This window comes from Cyprinus carpio, chromosome A1, assembly GCF_018340385.1.
Source record: "Cyprinus carpio isolate SPL01 chromosome A1, ASM1834038v1, whole genome shotgun sequence".
Lineage (NCBI taxonomy): Eukaryota > Metazoa > Chordata > Actinopteri > Cypriniformes > Cyprinidae > Cyprinus > Cyprinus carpio.
Window position 1 is genome coordinate 1,652,589 of NC_056572.1, and position 25,000 is coordinate 1,677,588.

At 35.8% G+C, this 25,000-nt stretch overlaps 4 protein-coding genes across 5 annotated transcripts in view; 1 reads left to right on the plus strand and 3 right to left on the minus strand.

Moving 5' to 3' along the window:
• Nucleotides 1-4,374, minus strand: part of ldb2b (LIM domain binding 2b) — a 12,956-nt gene extending 8,582 nt beyond the window's left edge. Inside the window, exons 1-3 of one of the 2 annotated variants that reach the window (XM_042714109.1) lie at nucleotides 4,065-4,374; nucleotides 2,335-2,437; nucleotides 1,099-1,271 (exon numbers count right to left, since the gene is read on the minus strand). In XM_042714109.1, coding sequence (XP_042570043.1) covers nucleotides 1,099-1,271; nucleotides 2,335-2,437; nucleotides 4,065-4,196 — 408 coding nt within the window. In that variant the 5' untranslated portion in view covers nucleotides 4,197-4,374. The remainder of the gene's footprint in view (nucleotides 1-1,098; nucleotides 1,272-2,334; nucleotides 2,438-4,064) is intronic. The other variant, XM_042714046.1, reaches the window with a different exon arrangement.
• Nucleotides 4,375-10,095: 5,721 nt separating this feature from the next.
• On the minus strand, nucleotides 10,096-12,812 carry qdprb.1 (quinoid dihydropteridine reductase b, tandem duplicate 1). Its single transcript, XM_042766096.1, is given in 10 exon segments — nucleotides 10,096-10,466; nucleotides 10,505-10,576; nucleotides 10,660-10,768; nucleotides 10,896-10,937; nucleotides 10,940-10,986; nucleotides 10,988-11,024; nucleotides 11,957-12,073; nucleotides 12,258-12,328; nucleotides 12,481-12,626; nucleotides 12,753-12,812. Coding segments are annotated over 10 exon segments (798 nt in total). The 3' UTR covers nucleotides 10,096-10,369.
• A 361-nt stretch (nucleotides 12,813-13,173) lies between these two features.
• gtf2e2 (general transcription factor IIE, polypeptide 2, beta) lies at nucleotides 13,174-24,605 on the plus strand. Its single transcript, XM_042714300.1, has 8 exons — nucleotides 13,174-13,282; nucleotides 13,738-13,901; nucleotides 21,345-21,436; nucleotides 22,219-22,326; nucleotides 23,090-23,272; nucleotides 23,616-23,709; nucleotides 23,830-23,945; nucleotides 24,087-24,605. Exons 1-8 carry the CDS (start codon nucleotides 13,275-13,277, stop codon nucleotides 24,204-24,206), a joined length of 885 nt encoding a protein of 294 aa, XP_042570234.1. The 5' UTR covers nucleotides 13,174-13,274; the 3' UTR covers nucleotides 24,207-24,605.
• Nucleotides 15,613-18,849, minus strand: smim18 (small integral membrane protein 18). The gene is made up of 2 exons (XM_042714202.1): nucleotides 18,679-18,849; nucleotides 15,613-16,453 (listed from the first exon to the last, which is right to left on the minus strand). Exon 2 carries the CDS (start codon nucleotides 16,450-16,452, stop codon nucleotides 16,240-16,242), a length of 213 nt encoding a protein of 70 aa, XP_042570136.1. The 5' UTR covers nucleotide 16,453; nucleotides 18,679-18,849; the 3' UTR covers nucleotides 15,613-16,239.
• Nucleotides 24,606-25,000: the final 395 nt, after the last annotated feature.

Below are 25,000 nucleotides of genomic sequence, written 5' to 3' on the forward strand. Positions count from 1 at the left end.
CTAAATTCTGACTTTATAACTCACAATTGCAAGTTTATATCACACAATTCTGAAAAAAAAACTCTTTTTCCTCTTCAGTGGAGGAAACGGCATCATATGTGTGACTGTCCTTTACATCCTTCAATTTGCTTGTCATTCAATTAACACTTCTTTTTTTTTTTAAGTTTCATAATATAATAAGACACCACACAAATAACATAAACATAATCTTAAAGTCCTCTTAATTATCTTGTATATTCTGAAATCATCGACTTGATCAGAGCACAACATGTGAGAGAATTACTTCTAATTACTTTGTGTTTTTCATTAATTTAAAACAAATCAAATGATACGGCTCTCTAATTAAAGCAGTATTTTCAGCACAAGCAGGATTCTGTGTGGAACTCTGAACCCCAACATTCTGTTGCCGGGGGAACGGAGGGTAGCTGCGAGGTTGGCATAGCAACGGGAGGGATGTAATCCCAGCAGACACGCTCTGATCAATGCCTCCAGTACACACACACACACACACACACACACACTTGGGAACTGTATCTGTGTAACTTAGCTACTACATACAGTCTTCCAAATCGATATTTAATTCACAAATGTTCATTTACTAAAAAGCAAAGTTGGACGAAACTCTCTCTCTCTCTAACTGACATTTGAAAGATTCTGCATCGTAATGGCGTACAGTATGAATATTGCATAGGATATTATCAGCAAATCACACGTTATGCTGGTTTTACTAGCTGGGAACTAAGTAACCATCTGATACTAATTATATAAGCAAGAGCATATACTTGCTTAAAGACAATTTATGAGAGAACTAGCAGACTTATCACCAAAATCATCCTACAATTTTAAGAGCTCAAACTATAGGATAGAAAAAAGAGAAGCAGTTTTTGTGGATGAGGGAGGGAGGGTGTATGAGAGAGAGAGAGAGAGAGTGAGGAAGAAACGAGAAAGAGCAGGAGGGAGAGGGAGAGAGTGGGGGTTATATTTTCCTTTTTTGTTTTGTGCAGTTCCAGCCCAGAATTCACAATGAGGAATACATTAGTGCTCGAAATGAGGAAGCGAAGGCTCACTGAGCCAGACTTGTGCGTGTGCATGCAGTACCTTAGTGAACGTAGGTTTGCCGTGTTGTGTTGTCATAGTACAGTGATGAGAGTCGACAGTAATAGTTGAGTTGTTGAACGACTCCTTTGTTTGTTTCAGCTCGAAAAACAACTCATAGACTCCTCCTTCGAACAGAGAACTGAAGTAACGAGGGATCAGGGTGCGCCCGATGGCTGGGGCAGAAGGAAGGAGAGGGAGAGAAACATATGTGGAGACTTCAGTTGCAGTCGCTGATTACCAAACGGAAGGAAAACAATGGTATAGATGCAGAGATCTTTATTTATTTATGCCCTTATGATGAAAGAGACTCAAAGTTGGGCGACACACTGGCCGAACACCTTAACCGGCAAACGTCAGTGTGTGTGTGTGTTGTGTGTCTCTGTGTGTGGTCCCCTAAGAGTTAGAAACAAACAGGCTACTGAATGCCGCAGGCGTTAAGTCCAGCAGGCTGTGCGCGCGCTCAGAACAGTTAGTGCTCTGGAGCTGTCAATCACTGCAGTAGAGGTGTGTGAAGTCTGCAGGCCCATATTTATTTGAACACCCCAGACCTGTCAATCAAATCTCACCACATACACACTGAATAAGGAATGAATGCGAATGAGTGAAATCCAGCACAACTGTGTCCCTGTCTAACTCCAAACAGGCTGAAATTCATCTAAATTCAAACTCTGCCTTAGAAAGAGAGAAAGAGAGAGATAAGAGCGAGTGAGGCAGAAATTCAAAGTGTATAGATTTTCTGATATCAAAAATGTTTAAAACATTTCTTAAAGTACATGTGCGCTCACAGATCTAATTCTCATTTATTACTATGATCATGTGTATACCGTAATTTCATCATATTTTGATGTTTACAAGTTCGGTTTGGATCCTCTCTATAATATAATTTTCTGTTTTATGTTTTGGTGTTTTTTAGCAATATTTCCTTTTAAATATTAATAAGCAGGGCAGCAGTTTTGTAAAAAAAAAAAAAAAAATTCACAAGATTACAGTAATGAATATCATCCTTTTTTTTCTTTTATTCTTATATTTGGACAGTTAAATCATCCTGTTTTTTTATTTTATTTTTATTTTTATTTTGTGCACATAAAATTACTTTAAAGCCAGAAACTAAAAACATTAGTCACTGTATGCATGTACTGTATTTTTACTGTTTTTATTTTAATAATTAAAAAATTTGTGTGTCATGTCATTGACTAATATATTCATATACTCTATGGTGGCTCTGCACACACTTACTGTATGTCTTTGGCCCCTCCTCCAGACAGAATGAAAGAGTCAGTGTGGCATCTTCTTCAAAGAACTCAGTGCAGAATGCATCCCACCACAGAATATCACAGTCCTGTGGGATCACATGAACACATATTTAACACTGAGTGAGACCGAGGAGAGGCACAGACGGACTTGGACTCTGAATGACCCAAAATGACCATAATTAGGCCTGGCACAGTGATTATCATTTCAAAGCTTTCTGTTTATTATAAACACACACCCAAGTTGACTCTCCCCATTAAGGGCAGCAATTTACACCACAAATCCAGCCAGCCACCACTGGTCTGCTATTGAGATTCACTTGATTGTATTGGACTTTATTATAGCAGCCCATACACCACGATAAACTGTATTTTGACAGCTCTTGCACTTCAGTCTTTGTGTGTTATAAACATGTGAGTGTGTATTTCTATAGGTCATCATTTCAATAGTTCGGTCTCTCTTAGCGGTATCTGTCAAATTATTATGACTCCAGGTGTGCTGAACAGCATTTCATACCTCTGCTGATACATTTTATTTTCTCCCACTTATTCACATTGCTTTTTCTGAGTGTCGGCAATATTTTAAAAGTACTATTTATTGTGAATTATTTTTGCACACACACACCGACGGCAGCAGGAGAAGCAAATATTAACACAGCTTGCACTGCAGTTTAAATCGGGACCTACTGAGGGAGAATAATTTTATATATATATATATATATATATATATATATTATATGCATCATGGGAGAGCAATACAGCTCACAGTGCACTGTTTGTCCGGTCTCTGTATTATGAAGAGTACTATCATAAATCAAACTACCAAATAAACATTACAGAACATCACCTTGCTGTTTGTGTTCCTGAAAACCTCCACATAATCAATAGTGCATTTGATATTTTAACAAACAAAAGGACTAATGTTTTGTGTTTCCAGTCAAATCCTATTGAGTGAAAGAGTAAGTTCAGTCTGTAAATGAACAGTGGGGTCACACTGTGGTGATGCGAGGGGAATAAATGAATTTGTTAGGGGTAATTTTTTCATGTATGGCGACCTTTGGCTACTTCAAAAAAAAATAAAAAAATTTAAAAAAAAAATAACTTATTCAAATTATGTTTCATCTATGCTTAAACGTGTAAACATGTCTTGTAATTAAAGATCTGATCAAGGTTTTGGCAGCCCTCAAGTGCGCTTTGGTGTGTGATGTGATGGTTTGGATTTTCATTTTGAGTGCAACAATAATAATGTTTTACAGTAATGGCATGATGATAATGACATTTATTTCCGTTTTAAGAAATAAGTCGTAGTCAACTTTTAACGCATAAAAATACATTTACAAATAGCCCATTACTTGTTTGGTAGCCTATTACAAAATATTATAATTGATTTTTTTTTATCATATTAGCAGTATTTGGAACAGAATGTTACGATATTATGTAAATACGAAAGTAATTGATAATATATTTTGAAGTCCTTTTAAGTCCATTTTAACACTTTTTATCATTTTATCATAAAGCAATTATTTATGGAAAATGCTTTCTTTAAAATCATCTTAATGGACAGAAAAGTTCTCCTTATAACAGATTACGTGATGTATGTATATTATCTAAAATTAATGTTCGCTTCATACTTTAAGAACGTAAAACGGATCGTTTTATAAAATATTAAACGCAAAGTCCTGACCATCTATTGTTTTATTTCTCGTGATCACTCACCTCAGGCCGGGACTGGAGCCGTTTGTTGAGCTCGTGCATCCGGTACTCCGGCTGCACCGGGTAGGGCGCGTGTCTCCGGTAAAACGGACCGAACGGAGAGGAGTAGAAGGGGTCGCGCGGAGCGCCGGTCATGGTTTCGGTTACCGACAGCGTGCGAGGAGCGCATCCACACGCAGCACGTGGAGCACGACGATCGTAAACATACACACACACACACGCGCGCGCGCTCGCGGACAAACGGAGAGATGCGACTGTCAAATCACACGCGCGTTCTGCTGTGAGAGAAGAGGAGAGGAGAAGGGAAGAGAGCAGGAGAGGGGGAGGGAGGGACGACTGAAGGGAGAGAGAGAGACGAGGGAGGGGGTGGAGGAATGGAGAGAGGCTTCTGTAAATTGGAGGGTCTTCCCTTACAGTACAGTCTGACAAGTTGGCCAATTAGAGCACAATTCAATGGAATGCAATCACTGTTTGTTTTTATTATGTTTCGGATAAAATCCCCAATGCATGTCATCAGTTACTAGGCCTGCTGCAGTATGTGGTATAGTAGGAGAGTTTGCTGATGTGCAAATTAATTGCACTGAGCATTGCACATATTTAATGCAGTACTGCAACTACAGTGTGTGTGTGTGTGTGTGTGTGTGTGTGTCTGTGTGTGTGTGTGTGTGTGTGTGTGTGTGTGTGTGTGTGTGTGTGTGTGTGTGCGTGTGTGCGCGCGCGCGCTTCTCTGCTTGTATTTTTCCATCTTTTTCTTTATGACTCACACAAGAGACTTGCTCTCCCACATACATATAGACACACATTTCTCTCTGTTTCTGCCTCTGTCTCTCGCTCTCTCCCATTGTTTGGAGACATACACACATTTATATTCTTTTAAAAACCAATTTAAACTTTCAGTACATTTTCCATTCGTTTCTATTCTAAAAATCTCTCTTATGTAATGAGAGACAAAGCAAGTCCATATGGATTCTATTACTCTCTTGTTTTAGGGGGAGAGCAGGGCCCCAAAAGTTCACTTTCTTTTTTCCTCTCAGTCTCTCTTTCTCTTGGCCAAAATCAAGACACTCCCTCTATTTTTACAAAACAAAGTAGGGTAACACACACGCACGCATACACACAGTTCCTGTTGCTTCATTTTGTGAATGTGTGATTGATAGTTCAATGCTCATGTGGCTTCACAATGCTATAGGTATACTAGTAAAGAGGACCAGAGATGCACACACACACACACACACACACACACACACCTCCCCCCTCAGGTCAGTTAATAAGAGTGGTTGCTGGGCTCTTTGTGTGCGTTGTGTCTCATGGGGAAAGGCGAGGGTGGAGAGGGGGGTCTAAAGGAATGGAATTTACCCACTCCACTGCTGTATAAATGGAGAGAGAGAGAGAGAGAGAGAGAGAGAGAGCAGGGTAATGAGAAGGCTCTCTATCCATGTCTTTGTGTTTATCAATTTTCATCCCGTCTCTATGGTGACTTGATCAAAGATGACCACAAGATGTCACTCTCTGATTTCCCTTTAGTTAATGGCAAGAGGACTGAGAATAGCAGAACTGTTGGGAAGGCCAACATATATATATATATATATATATATATATATATATATATATATATATATATATATATATATATATATATATATATATATATATATATATATATATATATATATATGGGTTCAAATGTGTGTGTGTCCAAGTTGAAAATTCTGAATCCAATTTAATTGGAAATAAAGAGAAAGATTAAGTATTTGATATAGAATATATATAAATATATAGGATATATTATATATATATATATATATATATATATATACACACACACACACTGAAATGTTATGATGTGAAGAGAATTCACATTTATAAGTCACTTTATTTTCTCACACAAGACAGTCTTTAGGAGATTTATTACTTGATTTGTTCATTTTATTTTAGATATTTTTTAGTTTATTTGTACAATATAAATATATACAATAAAAAGCAAAGAAATACCATTACCCAGAAAACCCAAAGCTTATTAAGATAAAGAAGAACTAAAGTTACATAAAAATATATAAATGTCTAACTGCATCAAATTATTAACAGCATATATTAAAAATCAAAGATAATATACACCAGAAGAAAACACTATAAGATACATGAAATACATAAACTACAAGAAATATGGAAACAAGTTTAAATAGTCTTTTAAGCATCTTTTATTATATATTAAAGACGTTTATATAAAAACTTTCCCCAGGGATAAATCTTTCCATAATTTGAGTTAGAAATTTAGAAGAATTCTAAAATCACGCTCGACCACATAATTTTAAGATCATGATTATGAACAGGATTTGTATGAATACATGCTGCTTGCATTAAACAAAAGGATATATGAAATACCAGGAAATTCATTAAAGTGTTCTATTCAATGTTTGTTTCAGTTTTATTTATTTAGTTTATATTGTGTTTAATAAAAGTGTTGTTGAAGGAAGTGGTGAAAAAAAATGTTTTTTGTGATGTATTTTTTTTTTGTGGGGCCATCAAGAAAAAATAAAAAAATGAAAGAGAAACATATTTTAGGAAAGTGTAAATAAACCCAAAGTCCGGTTAGATGAAGATCATAATGAATGTCCAAAGATGTTGCTCATCATTTAGAGCACCTCACCCTCTCTGACCCCGCACAAGCAATTTCACTAAGAAGCATGTATGAGTGTATGTTTTTCTTGTGCAATTACTGCATGCCAATCCACAAACACACACATCTATACATATGGATAATCAAAGAGAAGGGAAAATAAAGATAGAGTGAGTCCGAAAGAAAGATCCACATGGATTTTATTGTTGAATCATTTGATTAAATATTAATGCAACCTCAGATTCCCTAAAAAATAATCCACAGACACTACAATATATAGGAGGGAATCCAAACGCACACGCGCGCGCGCACGCACACACACACACACACACACACACGCACACACACACACACACACACACACACACACACACACAATACTAACAAATACTAGATATGAGTACTAAAGACACTCTGAAAACATTCACACTACCACTGTAATATATATATATATATATATATATTCGTAAAGATTGTTTTTGTCTTGCTTTAAAGTAAAAATATCTAAACAATTTTCAGAACAAGATGTTTTTATCAGAGAAACAAAACCTATATATATAGGTAAAATTTATATAATATTATTATTATTAATATTTACAATAATTATTGATATTGAATAATATGTATAATATGATATTGTATTGCATTCTTTTGAAAATGTTGTTTAATTTTCTCTGTTTGACAACAGAAATTGTGCACTTTTCTATTTGCAAGGTTCTACAAGGCATGGACATCAGCCATCTTCATCTAAAAAAAAATGTTTGATTTATATATAAATAAAACATTATAAAAAAATTTAAACTTAATAAAAAGGGAATTCTAATTAATGTTATTTTTATATGGATTCAACATAAAGTGACGTCCATGTAAAAAACATTGTACTTGCAGTATAACAATGCTCACATTACAAGCAAACCACATATAAAAGAATTATAATCAAGAGTTATTTACAACCAATTAGTAGTCAAGAATCTAAAAAGAACCTGTGTTTTAAAGGTGTAAAGAAAAGAATAGTACACAGCGGTGAAGAAAGAAGGAAGAAAAGCAGCACACATTCAGCTGCTCAGGAGTAACAAACACAACTTCAGCTTTGCTTGCTGTATGCTTCTACCATTCACTATTCTTTAGATCTGACGTTGTCATAGCAACCTCAACTCAGTGACCTCGTTCTTTCAGCTTTGAAATTATGGGCTGCCCAGCCTGATAACAAGCAAGAAAAAACAGAGATAGAGAAAATATTTTTTTCATAGTTTCTCTTGCTGTTGCTGCAATACAATGACATAGCCTACTGTAATTTCTGAAATTATGAAACAATCTTTCCATTATGAATCCACCACAAAACTCAAAGTTAATTAATACATTACAAATAATTACAATACAAATAATAAGTGCATGCGGTGCATTAGAAATTAGCTATTGCCCTATTCAATGACTCATGGACAAAATGTACAGCAGCAAAGAAATATTATAAACAAGTAAATAATTAACTGATTGAACTCATAGGCTCTATAAAGAAGGGCCTACTGTATGTAATGACTTGAAATACCATTTAAAAGGTTTATCTCAGAATATCCGGGCTTCATCACCTTAGATTTGGAATATATACAGAAATATACAAATCCTGGTTATAATTACCACTGATTCCTAAAACATTTTGTTTATGCCATAACTGATAAGGGATGTAAGAACAATTATTAAAAATGTAATTCTTAACAAGCTGTTGTATTATTATCACCATCTAATTATTGCAGAAACCAAATTAAAAAAAAAAATGTATCACCAATATTTTATCTTTATTTCAGACCTCAAGTGTGACGTATTTGATACATTCATTGTCTTCAAAATTTATTTCACAACTAATTCACAACTGGTGTCTTATAGAGAAACAGATGATGATGGTAAAAAGTAATAAATAGTTTTTTCTTGGCACTCAGTCGACCCCTTAATACCAACTAGAGCATCATTTGACTACTGTTTCTGATCGTGTACATCCATTTATGGCTTTCAGAAGCACACATCCAGCAGATCCACAAGCAAACATCATCTGGCATTGACTCCAGTGTCTTCAGATGTTAATCCAGAAGGACTGAATGAGGTAGAATGGGAGGTTTTGTGTGGGCCTGCAGGAGGTGCACAGAATCCTGCTACAAACAAAACCTGCTCATGAATGTTTCGAAAGGGTTCTTAGCTGTTGCATCATGTGGAATCTCATTATATTAATAAACCTCGAAAAAGCTCGCTGGTGCAATCGTGTAACAATTTTACATTGTATCATAATGCACTCTACAGTCATTAGTTTATTTACATTTGCAGGAATGAAAATGAAAACATTAAAAAATGGACCTACTTGTGCTAACGTTGTTCCAAATTCATATGATTTCTGTGGAACGCATAAGATGTTCTCTTTTATTAATACAATGAAAGTGGATAATGAATTCACAACCTGTCAAGCTCCTAAAATCAACATAGACATAATCTATAAAAGGCCACTCGACATTAAGTTGCAACATAAATGCAATTCACATTCAATACTTTTAACTTCATTTGATTGACTTTTTATTTATGTATTAATTTTTTGCTTTTATGTAACTTGCTTGTCACCCCAAACACCATTCTTTTTTATTAGAAAAGAGCAGTATGATCGTTTTGATAAATCTCCTTTTGTGATATGGGTTTGAAACAACATGACAGTAAGTAAATGACAGAATAAGGATGTCTTTATTTTCCAGGCAGCAAACAGCACTTACTGAATGTTTACTATAAATTCACAGAGAAAGCTGTACCCTAAATTCAAAAACCACTATAAATTCTTTCCTGAAATAGTGTTTTCAAGTGAAATGATACGTAATGCAAGGCTCTGTACCTCATTTGTGTCAAAGTTTCCTCTCAATCATAATTATCAGACAGGAGATAATTAACATATGTTGAGTGTTAAAATATGTCGACATTATAAAAAGACAAAGTTTTTGTCAATTGTTATTTTCTACGGTTGCCATTTAAAAATTCTACTTCATTATTTCTACAATATAACTCATTATGAGTTTAATGAGTGTGACTCGAATGACTTATTATTTTGTTTTGTTTTTTAACATCGAGTGCATCTCTTTTCTAGTAGCTCAGGAACCCATTATCATTTTTCCATTTCATCTAAATTACTGTAAATTAAACACTCATTTCATAAACCATTTATTCTTGTACTTTGTTACAATAAAAGCAAGTTTATAAAGAGAAAATAAGGCAATAATTCAGTACCTCTAAATGAATACCAGATCCTCACAAAAAACTGCATTGCTTAGTAAAAGCACTTTTTTCAATGCTGACTCACTTTTCTAGTCTGATCATAAAGTAATCACTTTTTTGTATGGACCCAAAGGAGAACCTGTAATTAAATTAATCATCAGCGCCCCCTGTGGTGAGAAGCAGATTGTACAAATGATGTAGGATTTAGAGAAAAAAAGAAACAATGAATCAGAATAGAACAGCTTCATTGCTATTTTTTGCAGTCACACTTACAAAACAATATCTTTGACATTTTTATGCAATTATCCTATTTTTAAGAGCTACAATTTACAGTATGTTGATGTTTACATGTAAACAAAAAGGCAATTGGACAAAAAGTATCACTAATGCAGAGACAGTAGAGGGTTATTGGCATGATTTGAAGGATTTTGAATATCATACATTATATTAATCATAACACCGGTGTAGTTTTTCCGTCTGCAGTAACCAGCTGCATCAGAGTACCTGAAGGAGGTCTGTTCTCTCCCGTAGTCCACTTATAGAACAGCCTAGAATACAGGAAACAAATCATGGTTTAATCATGTACTCCAGCGGTGTCCAGGAACTGACATCACCATCCGGCATGAACTTTCTATTCATGGGTGTATCCAAAGTCACTCTAAAAGTAGTAATTATCAGTTATCTTTAAAAACAAAAAGATTTGCATGGATGAAAATGAGTTACTATATAATTATTCCTTACGGAAGTATTGCAACTGCAGCAGATCCCGGAGGAAGACCACTATTTGGCGCGCTCAGACTCTGACACAGCTGATGAACCGCTGCCTTTGCCAGGCCATAACCAATGCATCCTACAGAGACAATGAGAAAGAACACTTACATACACATATGAACACACATGCATATTATATACGCTTTATATTAAAGCTGCTCTAAATGTCCAGCAGTAAATATAAGCATGCATAGCTGCTGTTGGACCCAGTGCTGCTTTAGCCCCTGCCAGTGTGTGCTTTAGTCCCCTCTCAGGTGTTTGGTTGCTAGGTGACTGCAAATCGTGGAGGTCCACACACTGCTTCCACATCAGATCAGCAGTCTTATACAGAGATGGGGTGCACAGAATGCATGCATACTAAATATAAACTAATACAACTTAATTGAAAATATTCACTTTTAGGACAGATTTAGACTTTGGAGATAGCGCCCTCTTGTGACAATATATATAATGCAACACATTTTAGAAAGCAATGACAAAAAAAAAATTAAACTTGCATAGCTATAATGTGGATGAGTTTGAATTATGCCTTTAGATTAAAAATGTGACAAAGTTCTGGAGTCAAGATTTAGTGTGTCGTAGATCAGTGGTTTTCGACCAGGGAGCTTCAGCAAACTTCCAAAGTGCTGTGGCATGATTTAAAGAGATAGTTCACCAAAAAATGAAAATTACCCCATGATTTACTCACCCTCAAGCCATCCTAGATGCATATGACTTTATTCTGTCAGACGAACACAATCAGAGTTATATTTAAAAATATCCTGCCTCTTCAAAGCTTTATAATGGAAGTGAATGGCTGTTGAGAATTTGAAGCCCAAAAAAGTGCATCCATCCATCATAAAAAGTTCCGAGAAGGCCTTCTAAAAGAGAATTGTTGTGTTTGTGTAAGAAAAATAACCCTTTTTGAAACTTTAAATGTAAACGATGGGGTAATTTTCATTTTTGGGTGAGCTATCCCTTTAAAATTATTTAAATGTATATGTTATTATTAATATAATAATAATATAACATTTTAATATTAAGCACAATCATTAACATAAATGTTACCGTACATACAATCACTCACTATTCATCTTTTTATTTATTTTATATTGAATAACAGTTCTTTAAACTTCTGGAAGCATATTTATGCATAGTATATTCCATATTATACAGTATAGATGGCCTTCAGATAGTGTGTTTGTCAGTGGGAGGTCTTTGAGTCAGAAAGGTTGTGAACCACTTTTATAGGTAATGCGTGGCTTCTGTGTGTGCGTGTACTAACTTTAGGCCTTGGCGCTGCCTGCTGCCCATCCTCCAGCTGCACACAAGACGGCATCAACCTTATCTTCACCCAACAGCTCACCGACATCAGCTGTCACCTGAATAAAAAAGAAAGACAGAGCTGCAACATGCTTGCAGACAACACATAAAACTAAGAATGAAGGGCATGTAGATATCTGAATAGTGACAGACCAAAAATTCTGACAATATTTGGCAATTTCATAAAGATGGCAGATTTTAAAATAAATATAAGTTAGACATACTTTATAAGCTTCACTCATAAAAAGTCATTTTTAAGAGTGTACCTGGCTGCTCAGTGAAGGATTCAGTCATCTTAACTGTAACACTGGCATTGAGATCTATAGAGACAACCCACTATACATGACAAAACACAGCTGAAATTAAATGATCCACCTTATTTACACAGTGCATGACAAGCCACAAGAAATGCATGTTTAAGAATAAACGCATGGTAACTCTCTTTATTTTCAATGACTTGTACAGTCTTTTGGGTTGAGACAACTTAAACAGTTTTTAGCTCTGAAGTACTGCACACATGCAGAACCTAGAGCCCCCTTTCCTCGGTAAACAATCACTTTAAGGGCTTCTGTAGCTGCCTTGCTATTTCTGCCTTCAGAGGCACACGAGATTGTGTATGCAAGGAAAAATAAAGACTGGTTAAGAGGAGAGGAGCAATCCGAATTTTACTAGTGTTAGTCGTTCAAGCATTTTTAAAAATGTTTGTATAAACAGTTTAAACATTTTATTTTTTTCCAGCTTAATGTTTGAAAATATTTTACCACATATGTAATACTCTTTTTGACCAGCAGGCGGCGCAGGACGTCTTTCCAAATCACCATTAAAAACAACGTAAAAGAAGAACGCCGCTCTTCCGCAGGAAATTCATGTAGTTGTGTAGCATCGCTAGCACTCTGTGACAAGCTTCTAATTTGGCTTCATCCATAAATAAACAACATATGGCCGTTGAAAATAATATTTAAGCTTCAGCTGAGCTGTTTCTCTCTGAGAGAGAAGGCTGTGAGATTTTCAGGTAACGCTCAGAACTGTTTCTACAGTGAATTGTGGCTGTGTTTCTGCATGTTTTATGTTTCTGGCTCATTCGTAATTTGTGGTTATTGTGATTTTGTTGTTTATATTAAACGTCTTTTGTTTGATATTTAATATCCACTTGCCGTAGACTGTAAATAAGTGTTTTATCTCTGTATGTAGGATATGGATAAACTTCAATCTGGCCTCAAACATCTCTACTAGCATTAGATTGATGAAAGTAATAGTTACACAGTCCACAGATATTCACTACTATGTGTATGTAAGTTATATAACACATACCTTTACTAACCTAAAAAGTGTTTGTTTTTGAATAAATTAGTTGTACCAGATATCAAATAAAAAGCAGCCAGTGTATCTATCGCATGGGAACTAGCTGATTATGATTATGGCTTTACTATTATTCGTAATATTATTGCTAAAATAAATAAATGCATCCAAACCTTTGACTAATAGGGTATATCATCTGGGCATATACCTGTTGTGGTTCTATTTTCAGCTGATAGTTTAAAGTGCACTGATTTATGGTTATATTTTGCCATGTTTTCAGTTATTTCACTTATTCATAGTTTTGGCTTGCACCAACCTGCGACAGCATTTGTGTTTTTATGTAGAGTCCTGATTTAATTGCTAGCCTTATTTATAATGTCATTGATGAAAACGCTGTAAACGCTGTTGAATGCAATGATTAACCGTGTTGTGTGTGTGTGTGTGTAGGATGGATAAAGCTCTGCTGAGAGAGCGAGAGCTCTTTAAAAAGAGAGCGCTGTCCAATCCCGCCGTAGAGAAGAGACCAGCGACCTCCGAGACCTCCGGATCCTCCAAGAAGAAAAAGAGCAAACCAGACAAAGAGACGTCATCGTCCTCCAAAAGCAGCTCAGGTCGGAGGCTAGATGCGTTGTGGTATTTCTTTTTCTTTTCAACTTTATATTCATCAAAGAACTCGAAGAAAGAAAAAAAAACATGCACACATGAAGCAGCACAACTGATAAATCGGCGTATTAGAATGATTTCGAAGAATCATGTGACACTGAAGAGTGTGACAGAGTAATGATGCTGAAAATACACAGGAATGCGTTACATTGTAACATAAAAAAATCTTCTTTTAAAAACATTTAAAACAGCACTTTTGAATGGTAGTGTATGTAGATTTCTTCTCATATCTTCATATGATGATATTTATTGTATTGGCGTTTTAACACTATTTAAATGGCCTTGGCATATCTAAACCATTATACTTTTATGTTTTAGGAGATGCTCAAACATTACTAATACTCAACATAAAAAGTAGCTGTGGGAGCCGAAAGTAACGAGTGACTTTGGTGTTTTTGACAGCCTGGTACATTGCAATCTGATTTGACGAAATGCTTTTTTAAAACGAAAGCATCTTCATATCAGCTTCATCTTCACGTCTCATCCTGTCTAGAGTAAAACCAGCGTCAATAGCTAGAATGACGTTGAGGATTCTTAAATAAACTTGCAAAACTTCCATAGTTTCACCTCCCAGCCTTCGAATGTGAGAGTCACCCAACAGATAGTTATGAAAAAAGAGTACTACAACATAATATGAGTATTAGTATGGGAACGATGAACTGATATTGTGTCTGAAAAGAAATATGCAGAACAAATGTAATTATTAAAGATAGTATTATTAATTCATAAAAATAATAACACTTATTGTTTTTTTTTTGTGTGTGTGTGTATTTATGTTGAATCTTTGTTTTGGGTTTTACATTTGGAGTTACGTAAGATATTTTAAAAGTTGAGTAATTGTCTAGACAATATATTTAACTCTTTCCCCACCATTGACCAAATTTTTTGTCTTACGGTGTTTTTACTGAAAGAGTATTGAATCTCTGGATCAAAACAAGTGATCGCATAATTAAGCAGATGCATATGAAATATAACGTGATCATCAATCATTAAACAGCATGTAGGGATGGTAGCGATCGACTTCATCTGTGTTTTGATCATCATTCTGAATCAAAAACGTGATTTTAATTTTTCACCTTTTTGTTCAAAATGTTGCTTTTTTTTTTAATGAAACTTACCCACATTCAAGTGTTGATTAAAAAAAAGAATGCATGAAACTAGTTTGTTTGAAAGCAGAGGTTGTGTTCTTTCTTTTGACATATTGTATGTCCAGATATTCATAACAAAATATTCTGGAGGTCATGAAAATTTTGCGAAAATTATGGCAGCCTTTTTTTTTTTTTAAACGCTGGTGGGTAAAGAGTTAATAAATAACTACACCTGTGAATATACTGTTGTTGGCTGCTTTGCTTTTTTTGTTTATCTTCTGATATTAAAGAACCAATAACCAGCGAGGTTGAAAATTCTGGATATCAGTATAAATCAAATATCGATCATCACATTATCAGTCTGTCTCTAGTGGTCATGATGTATTGTGTATCTAGGCCAGTGACATTATCCTGCTTTCTCTTCTGTTAGATTTAGTAATCTCATTCTTAAAGGTGAAGCAAAGCTCAAGGACAGGCCTGTTTCTGCACGTTTCTGAGCATGTAGACAGATATAAATGTATTTTCAGCAGCTGCTGATATCTTCTGTGACCCTGATGGGAACCACACATTTCTTGTGTGATTTTTATTATATAATTAAATACACAGTTTTAAGGCATTGCAAAGATGCAATAATTGACATTTAGTCTACTTCTTGATATAGCTAGAACTGTTATACGTAACAACTATTCACATATTATTCAATCTAAAAATGAATGTAAATATACACATACTGTACAAACATTCCCTTTACTCCAAATATACTGTGTGATGTTTGCTTGAAGTTGTCGAATCATATTGTACGTGACTTATTAATTCTATAATTCTGACATGTAGACTTTGTCATCCCACACAAAGGGAAAGATTCATGTAAACAACAGACGCAACAGTTTTATATAGTCATCATCACACAATAGTACTGGAATACTGAACGAAGAGGAGACAATTATGTGCACATACAAGCTAGATTTCCCTCTCTTTCTGGTGTAAATCTCATCTAAGATTTTAAGCCGTGGAGACACCTGTGCTGTGTATTGCTGTTGGAGCTAGTGGGAGTGGAGTGCTTCTGTCTCTGTGTGTGTCTGGCGTGTTTTATGGGACTCCAATCTGGCGACGAGCTCTGTCCAAATCTGCAGCCTTTTCCACCGATCTGCTGTTGGGGTTCCTATGGAGACCGTGTCCTCTGTCACCATGGCTATGACTAAACCACTTCGTCGCGCTGGCGGCGCAGGTCACGAACGGTTTTGGTTTTGGTGAAGCATCCGCAGTCCAGCAGCTCATAGAGGAACGCCAGCGTGGCGAGGGAGAGGATGGTGAGGATGAAGAGGAGCAGGATGATGAAGCAGGCAATGTTCCAGCCATCGTGGAAGGGATAGATCTGCTGGATCAGAGCAGAGCTGCTGGACATGTTCATACTGCAGAGAGACCGATAAATACAGTCAGTTATAGAGGAGGAAGATGAGGAATGGTGTGGATAGGAATGAAGATGGAAGAAGAGCTGGTGGCAGGGTGATTGACAGATTGAATGGAAATTTCTACACACTACTTCGTGTTTTTTTTTTTTTTTTTGGTGTTGATGGGAAAAGCACACATTATTTCATACTGTGCTTTAGCTGTCAATCAAACATCTTTGTTCATTACATTGCAACCCACTGTTTTTGAGTATCTTTCAGCATAAGTGTAGGGTTTGCAATATACCATGTTACATCAAAGAGAGTTTTCTTTATCTAGCTGTTTTTGAACACAAGTTCAGACCTCATCTTAACTTATCTTATTGGGATAAAATTAACCCAAAATCAGAATAATTACTCCGGCGTTACTGAAAATTGATTCATTGGTTAGTTGCTTAGGCAACCCATTAATTATTTTTAAAAGACAAAGATTTGCACAAACAGTACAAAGGCAGTAAGTATTGGGACATACTGCCATATCATAAAATTGCATCTACTGTTTGTGGTTATGCTAAAAAAATGTATTATAATTCTTTTAATTCAGTATTGGTTGCTTTTAGGTTCATGCATTTAAAAAAAATACATTGCCGGTGGTAAGATTTTGTAATATTTTTGAAAAAAGTATCTTATGCATACGAAGGCTGCATTTATTTATTTAAAAAAAAACAGCAAGCACAGTAAATATTATTGCCATTTCATGAAAAAAAAATTTTTTTAAATGTAAATTTATTCCTGTGAATTTTCAGCTTCATTACTCCAGACTTCAGTGTCACATGATCCTTAAGAAATCGTTCTGATATGATTTGGCACTCAATTTCTGATTATTACTAATGTTGTGGAAACCATGATGCAAGATTCTTTGATGCATAGAACACTACCATTCAAAAGCTCGGGGTCAGTAAGATTTTTTATTTTTTTTTAAGAAAGTACTATTTTTTTTCGACAAGGGTGTGTTAAACAGATCAAATTGACAGTAACGACTCACATTGTTACAAAAAATTCTAATTCAAATAAATGCTGTCCTTGTTTTAACTTTGGTAGGTTCAAATATTCCTTGCCAAACACTTATATATCAGCCTAAAAAGCAGAGAAAAAAATATGAAGCTTTGTAAATCTACAATACTAATATCTAAATATATTACACCATCCAGGCAGCTTCAGCATACCATTTTCAATGCACTTTTGGGATTTTTTTTGGATGGACTAATCCTAATCTTACATGTTATGTAGGACAAATAGTATGAAAAATGGGATGGTGCTAGACAAATGGATTGAGATGAATCAGCTGACCTCGTTTGCTTGAGTGGACATTGTGTGTGTTGTGTAGGTTTAGACCAGAGTGAAAGTTTCGTTTACAGCATTTCTCAGATAATTTAATATTTGTATATTCTGATGAGCTATCAAAGGGTTTCTGAATAGCACACGTCACCGAAGCGGGATCTGTGCACGCCAGGAATGCAGTCGTAGGTGTAATTAAGTTAAGTGTAACATGAGCCACGCGAAAGCATTTCTCACGCATGTCTGATTGTGCGCATACGCTTCTGCAGGTATACAGCTTCACTTTCGATTCGACCATGACTTAGAAGACCGTTCCTCCATCTCCAGTGAGAGATAAACTTCTTTTCCCATTCAATAATTCAGTTTTTATTTTATTCTCATAAAATAGGCTTAATTCTGGTCTAGTGACCAGTCTCTTGTAGACTTTCCCATAGAGCATCTCTCAGTAACGTGCAACTATTTTTTTTCAAACCCCTTTTTTAATGTTGGGATGGGATTTTCTTGTTACATATTCAGTACACAATCATTTCGATGCTCTCTGGTGTAATGATCTAGAATTGCACAGTCAGCTTGGATCCTGCATGTAAGTGTGTACAGAGACACGTCCGATCAATATCTGATGTTTTGATTACCTTTTATATAATGTGCATTTATCCTTTTAGTTTTGATCGCACACCTTCGTCATGTATATTCTGAATATGAAGAGTACGTTACTAAAAGAATCCATTGTAGTTTATATATATATATATATATATATATATATATATATATATATATATATATATATATATATATATATATATATATATATATATATATATATATATATATATACTGAGATGGTGATGTTTTAGTCTGAGTAGTAATAGAATCAGTTGCGTTGTGTTGTGTGGTATAAAAGCAGGACGTACCTGGGTGTGAGTGTCTGGATGCGGGGTGATGGAGCAGCCTCTTCTTCGTCTGTGTGTTGTCTTTCTTGCTGCTCATGCTCTCTCTCTCTCTCTCCCTGCCCCACCTTAACCTGGAATCGTGTATTGCACTGGCTGGTCCGAGTCTCTGCTTCGATGCCATTGGCTGGCTGTCCTGCCTCTCAAAGCATCAGCCATCCAACCTACTGTAACGCGTCTGCTCTCAGCATTAGGTCCCGCCCACACAATGAATCATTCATGAGTCAGTGCCAAGATGCGGCTGAGACTGGCTGAGCTCCAGTTGCCAGGGTTTGAGAGCAGGGTGTGGAGGAGGAAGAGGATGCGATGCTAGAGAGACATGCAGGAAATTATTCTTTTCATCACGGTTGCTTACAAGGGGCTTGAGAACAGGATGAGCATGGACGATCAAAAAGAAAATGTGAGAAAATGACGTTATTGTCCAGGTTCGCGTTAGGTTTAAGGTCCAGTTCCTGTAAACCAATGAAGGATGAAAACAAATCATACATGTCTTGCATCTAGCAAACATTTTATAGATTTTGTTGGCTTCATTCCCATCCAAATAGACAAATTAAAGGTGCGGTCACCTTTACATTTTTACAGTGAAGTTCCACAGGCGAAATGCTGCTGTATTAAAAGGATTTTTTTTGCATGAGGAACGTCAATGTTTTTTTTTGTTTTTTTTAATCTCACAAATTGGCCAGGTTTACTATTATAAAGCTGCTTGGTTTGGAAGTCAAAATCAAAAAGCACAGGATATCAAAGATGCATACATACGTCTATGCATCCTTTAAAAAATTTATCAGATGAAGGTATCTCGGTGGACAGGATGTGCCACCATAATAGATTTCTGACGTGCCTGTTCACTGATCTATAATAGAGAACTGGATTGCTCATGACGTCTTAAAAGTGAAGCCACCGCTCCGCTATATTGGTGTTCTCTAGTATTCCCATGCATCCTATTGAATTAATAGGAAATCATATGATTTTAATGAGAAAACATCACCTAACAAGTCAGCATTTTTATATCTGAAGTATCCCTTTATGCTTTGTATAACAGTTATTCACAGTTTATGTAACTTTGTGATTGTGTTTTTATTCGTACAGTAGGCTAACTGCAAATGTTTCAACAATTATTTGTTCCTCAGCATTCATTTTGAACGAGGTAATGATTTAAACATTGGTTAATTTGAAAATGAATTCAGTATATATATATACATAACATTTTACTCCTATGGAAACGGTAATGCAGTGTGTAGCAGACACACGCACCTAAAGGATTCCAATATATTGAAGCAACGTGCAGTCCAGGCTTTATATAGATCAGTGGCCTTGATGCATTCCTTCCCCTGAATGCATTTTCAGCTTAAAAAAAGCATCTTTAGATAATATTTTTTTTTCCATATAAGCAGCTGGGCAGTCTGTGATTAATGTTTGATTAAGCTTTAGTACAGAAGTTGCTTCATTTTGAGACCTCGCTGAAAGTAATGAGAACTTGCATGGTTGCACCGTGAAGTATGTGTCAGACTGATTCAAAATAACAACAATTGAATGAATTCTGAACAATTCATTAAAAAATAAAAAAAGCTAATATTTTTGTCAGCCAGACTGCACTGGTTGTGCTGGGTGTTTGTTTTTGTATGCAGCCCACAGGGACGTCTCAGTAGAAAAAGTAATCTTGCCATTATTTTGCAACTCGAAGATTTAGCAACAATAATAAGCAGTGCAGGAAGTACTAAATATTTGTGTGGCATTTAAATTAGCATTTTATTATAATTGTGTATTGCTCACTGGCCTGTTTACACTGGGGATGAAATGTATATCTTTTAAAAAAAAAGATAGAAACTTTTAGTCCCTTAAAATAAATTTCCAAGCCAGAGTTATTAAGCATAAAATATAACCAACTTTGAGCATCAAATAAGCATTGTATTGCGCAATAAAACAATATGCAAAAGATGTGATCACTTTACATTTGCTAACGACTATTAAAAACACATAAATAACTGCTGTTCAACATAGCGGCGGCTGTTGATATCATGTCTCTGAGATATAAAATCCAAAGCAATAACAAACAAGCTGAGCAAAAAAGAAATATGAAGTGATAACAGTTGCAAGAAATGAATGTTTAATATATTTATACTGTGCTTACCTGAAATTTTATTTCAACAGCTTCACTATTACTATATATTCCTGTATCACACTATTACTATATACATTGTTATCATTCAGAATAGAGTAGAAGGCTTTTTGCTGTCAAGCAGATGAAATCTGTTTTTGTCAGAGGTTTTACTTTGCGTTAGAGAAAGTGTTGTGAAATGGAGCACATCAAAGGAATGAATTAAGGCATCTGAATGACCAGAGTGCTTTTTTAACTGTGCAATTTGCCAGAATAGATCTTTTTGTTTTGCTTTATCATTTCACTCGTGGTTTTTGATGCGTCTCTTTAGTTAGAAAGTGTCTGTTGACAGCTGAAAGAAGTGAGAATGGAATATAACTGCCAGAAACGAACTTTGTGTTTGAAAACAAACAGCGTGTGTTCATTGTTGTTTGAAAGGACTGGTTACAGTAGTTCTGCATTAACAGCCTATTAGTTGCAGCATGCACTTATTATTATAGTTTCTTATCGTCTTTTTTCTCTTTTCATCATTCAGATCCCAGCAATGGCTCGTTCAATCTCAAAGCACTTTCTGGGAGCTCAGGATACAAATTTGGAGTTTTGGCCCGAATTGTCAACTACATGAAGGTAATACAAAAATACAGACATTTTCTAACATTTCCACAGTCCAGAGGTCCATTCACAACAAGCAAACGTTTGCCACAAAGTGTCATTTTTCTTGCTGCTTTATGATAGTTTCCCATCTCACTGTAGTACACATCACAGACTGATCTTTATTTGAGTGAAAAGCTTTCTCTTAACTCAGAAGGAGATTCTGCTGTTCAGAATGCAATTCAAAATACAGTCTCCAGAGGATGACCCGTGGGAATGAAATGATCATGAGCTGAGCAATCCTCCCTGTCATTAAACACATCGAATGCCATGGAAAATGTCTTCCAATCTCAGTGCATCTATTGCCAGTCTTATGTCCGTGCCAATGTTGTGATCTAAAATGAGGATTTCTTCTGATCGCTTGTGAAGGTTTTCATGTTGTGTGCTTGAAAAACAGACAAAGAGGACTGAAACATAGTTTTCCCTAACTCTCCTAACAACACTGTGTGAAATTTCGCACTAATGTGACTAATATGCATTGTCAGAGTCATTTTACGGTGGTTTCATATTGTTGTAAGCAGTGTGTCATTCTTTTGTGTGTGTGTGTGTGTGTGTGTGTGTGTGTGTGTGTGTGTGTGTGTGTTTGTGTGTGTGTGTGTGTGTGTGTGTGTGTGTGTGTGTGTCAGCCTTGGCAGTTCCCCACAGTGAAATGATGTCCTCTCTCTAACATGACAGTAATTAAAGGCTGTCAGGCTGTTAATCCACAGATGTGACACATTTAAACGCTCTTTTTACATCTCTTTGTCTTTCTTTCCCAGACGAGGCACCAGAGAGGTGATACTCATCATCTGACTCTGGAGGAAATTCTGGATGAGACCAAGCTGCTGGACATTGGCATGAAGCAGAAGCAGTGGCTCATGAGCGAGGTGTGTGTGTGGGCATGAGAGAAAGCCATTGGTTCACTAATAATTGCATGGATTATTTGTATTTATATTGCAATGCATGTTGCCTGTCGTAGCAGCTGGACCTGCGCTGATTGCTGAATTTGTAAAAATATGCTTTGCATGTAAGTGGTGCTTGAATTTCTTGGATGGTAGGAACATATCTTATTTTATTTACATATGGTCAAAGACTATGGATCTACAAAGACCTTTCACTCCTGTTACTTAGAAACTGCAATGCGCAGCATGGCCCGCCTTCTAAATGAAAGAGCCAATCACTGATTAGTAAAGTCATCGCATCACTGCAGCTGCCAAGCTCCAGTTTCCATAGAAATTGGCTTGTCTAGACTGAAAAATAACCTTTTTTTTAATGCTGTTTGAGCGTAAGGATCAGCTTTCACAGGGCAGTTTATTTCAGATTTTGTTGTTGATTAGAAATATGTAATTTAATTGCGAGTTCAGCAAACACCTTTTGAGATTTTAGGATTCCCTCATTCGTTTAGATAGGACTTGGTCTTGGATACGTGAAATAGGTGTTGCAAATATAGTGAACAAACTTTCCTTGAAAAGGACTTTGATATGGCGCCATGTATTATTCTTCTTCTTTACATATTACAATTTGTTTTGACCACAGAATGCCATAATTGACCAATCAAAGCAAACACACAATATTCCTTCGTAAGGGCAAGAGCACATTCACACACACTAAAAATGGAAATCTAACCTCTTTCTCCCTCGCTCCCTCCAGGCATTAGCAAGTAATCCTAAGATTGATGTGCGGGACGGGAAATATGCCTTTAAACCCAAGTTTCATCTGAAGGATAAGAAAGCTCTGCTAAGACTACTGGACAAACACGATCAGCTGGGACTCGGAGGAGTGTTACTCGACGACGTTGAAGAGGGTCTGCCCAACGCAGCCAAGGCTATTAAAGTAACATACCATCATACTGTATATTTTTTAATTTTTGTTTAAAAAAAACAGGTGGAACATCTTCTAGACAGTACATTTAAAGCAGCAGCTACACAGAAACTTAAAGATGTATTGAGGCACCAGTAAACAGATGCACTGAGCTTTTATTTTCTAAAAGATTTTCAAACGTCCTAATTTGCGTATAATATTTTTATTTAGAAATAATTCATCTGCCAAGCAACATTCTGTATTTAATGTGTAGTTCTCAGTAGGAAAGAAGCAAATTGGCTTTTTTTTTTAATTTATTTTTTTAGGTTTGAAATACTTTTTTTTTTTTTTTTTTTTTTTTTTTTTTTTTTTTCAGGCTTTTTTTGATCAGATTATATTTTTTAAGGGTATAGATAAGAAGAGGGTTCTTTTCTACAATGACAAACACTGTCAGTTTGTCGTTGATGAAGGTGTGTGACGATCATTGACGAGTGATTAATATTGAGCTGAAGCAGCATTGTTGGTTACGGTCTATAATATAAAAAGAGTTCTGGTAGTGTATCGTAATGCCAGTGTCATTCATTCTCCAGAGTTCCAGAAGCTGTGGCGCAGCGTTCCTGTTGATTCCATCGATGAGGAAAAGATTGAAGAGTACCTGAAGAAACAGGGCATCTCATCCATGCAGGAGACAGGACCGAAGAAAATAGTGCGTTCTGTTTCTCACACACATACAGATAAACATTTACATGCAGAGAAACACTCTCCTCAGATTGGCTGGTTCATGCATATTTGTGTGGGAGCGAATGGTTGCCACGAGGGTGACGTGATTTGTGATTGGCTGTTGCAGGCGCCCATTCAGAAGAGGAAGAAACCTGGAACGCAGAGAAAGAGACGGTATAAGACTCATAATGATCATCTGAATGGAGTATTGGAGGACTACTCTGATGGAGTTCCCTCCAAGAAGTGACACACACACACACACACGCACACAAGCAGATTTCAAGGTTAAAAGTGACATGACCTGATCTAACGTCTTATTGCCAAAACCATAAAGACATGCAGACACACACACACCCCTTAGAACTGTACTGAGTGACACGAATGTGTACTGATTGTAAATATTTTCTTTCCACTGTGATGTTTTACTTTTTACTAGTGCTTTAAAAATGGTCAATTAAGCTCTTCTTGTTTTTTTAGATTTAAAGATTAAATAAGAGCAATCAAACCAAATACGTTGTTTCCTTTCAAAGTTATTCATGTTTAAAAATGCCTTAATGTAAGTGTCTTGAAAGATATATATGTGTATATAAATATTCATACATTTTGTGGACAGTAAGATGCAGTAAAAACAATAAGATTTATAAGATTATGCTGTTCTTTTGATCTTTATATTCATCAAAGAATCCTGAAAAATTAGTTTCCACAAAAATGTTAAGCAGCACAGCTGTGCAACAACAATAAAACGTTTCTAGAGAGTCAAATAATATTTGTGACCCTGGAGCACAAAAGCAGTCTTAAGTCTCTGGGGTATATTTGTAGCAATAGCCAGAAATACATTGTATGGGTCAAAATTATAGATTTTTTTCTTTAGGTGCCAAAAATCATTAGGATATTAAGTAAAGATCATGGTTCCAAAATGAAGATACTTTGCCAAAAATGTCCTACTGTAAATATATCAAAACTTAATTTTTGATTAGTAATATGCATTGCTAAGAACTTCATTTGGACAACTTTAAAGGTGATTTTCTCAATATTTTGATT

Excerpts from the sequence above, each read along its gene's own strand:
- gtf2e2 (XM_042714300.1), top strand. Across the intron at positions 23,710-23,829 it reads TCAGTTTGTCGTTGATGAAG|AGTTCCAGAAGCTGTGGCGC; the intron begins GTGTGTGACGAT and ends TTCATTCTCCAG. Across the intron at positions 23,946-24,086 it reads AGACAGGACCGAAGAAAATA|GCGCCCATTCAGAAGAGGAA; the intron begins GTGCGTTCTGTT and ends TGGCTGTTGCAG.
- smim18 (XM_042714202.1), bottom strand. The coding sequence starts at position 16,452 with ATGAACATGTCCAGCAGCTCTGCTCTGATCCAGCAGATCTATCCCTTC.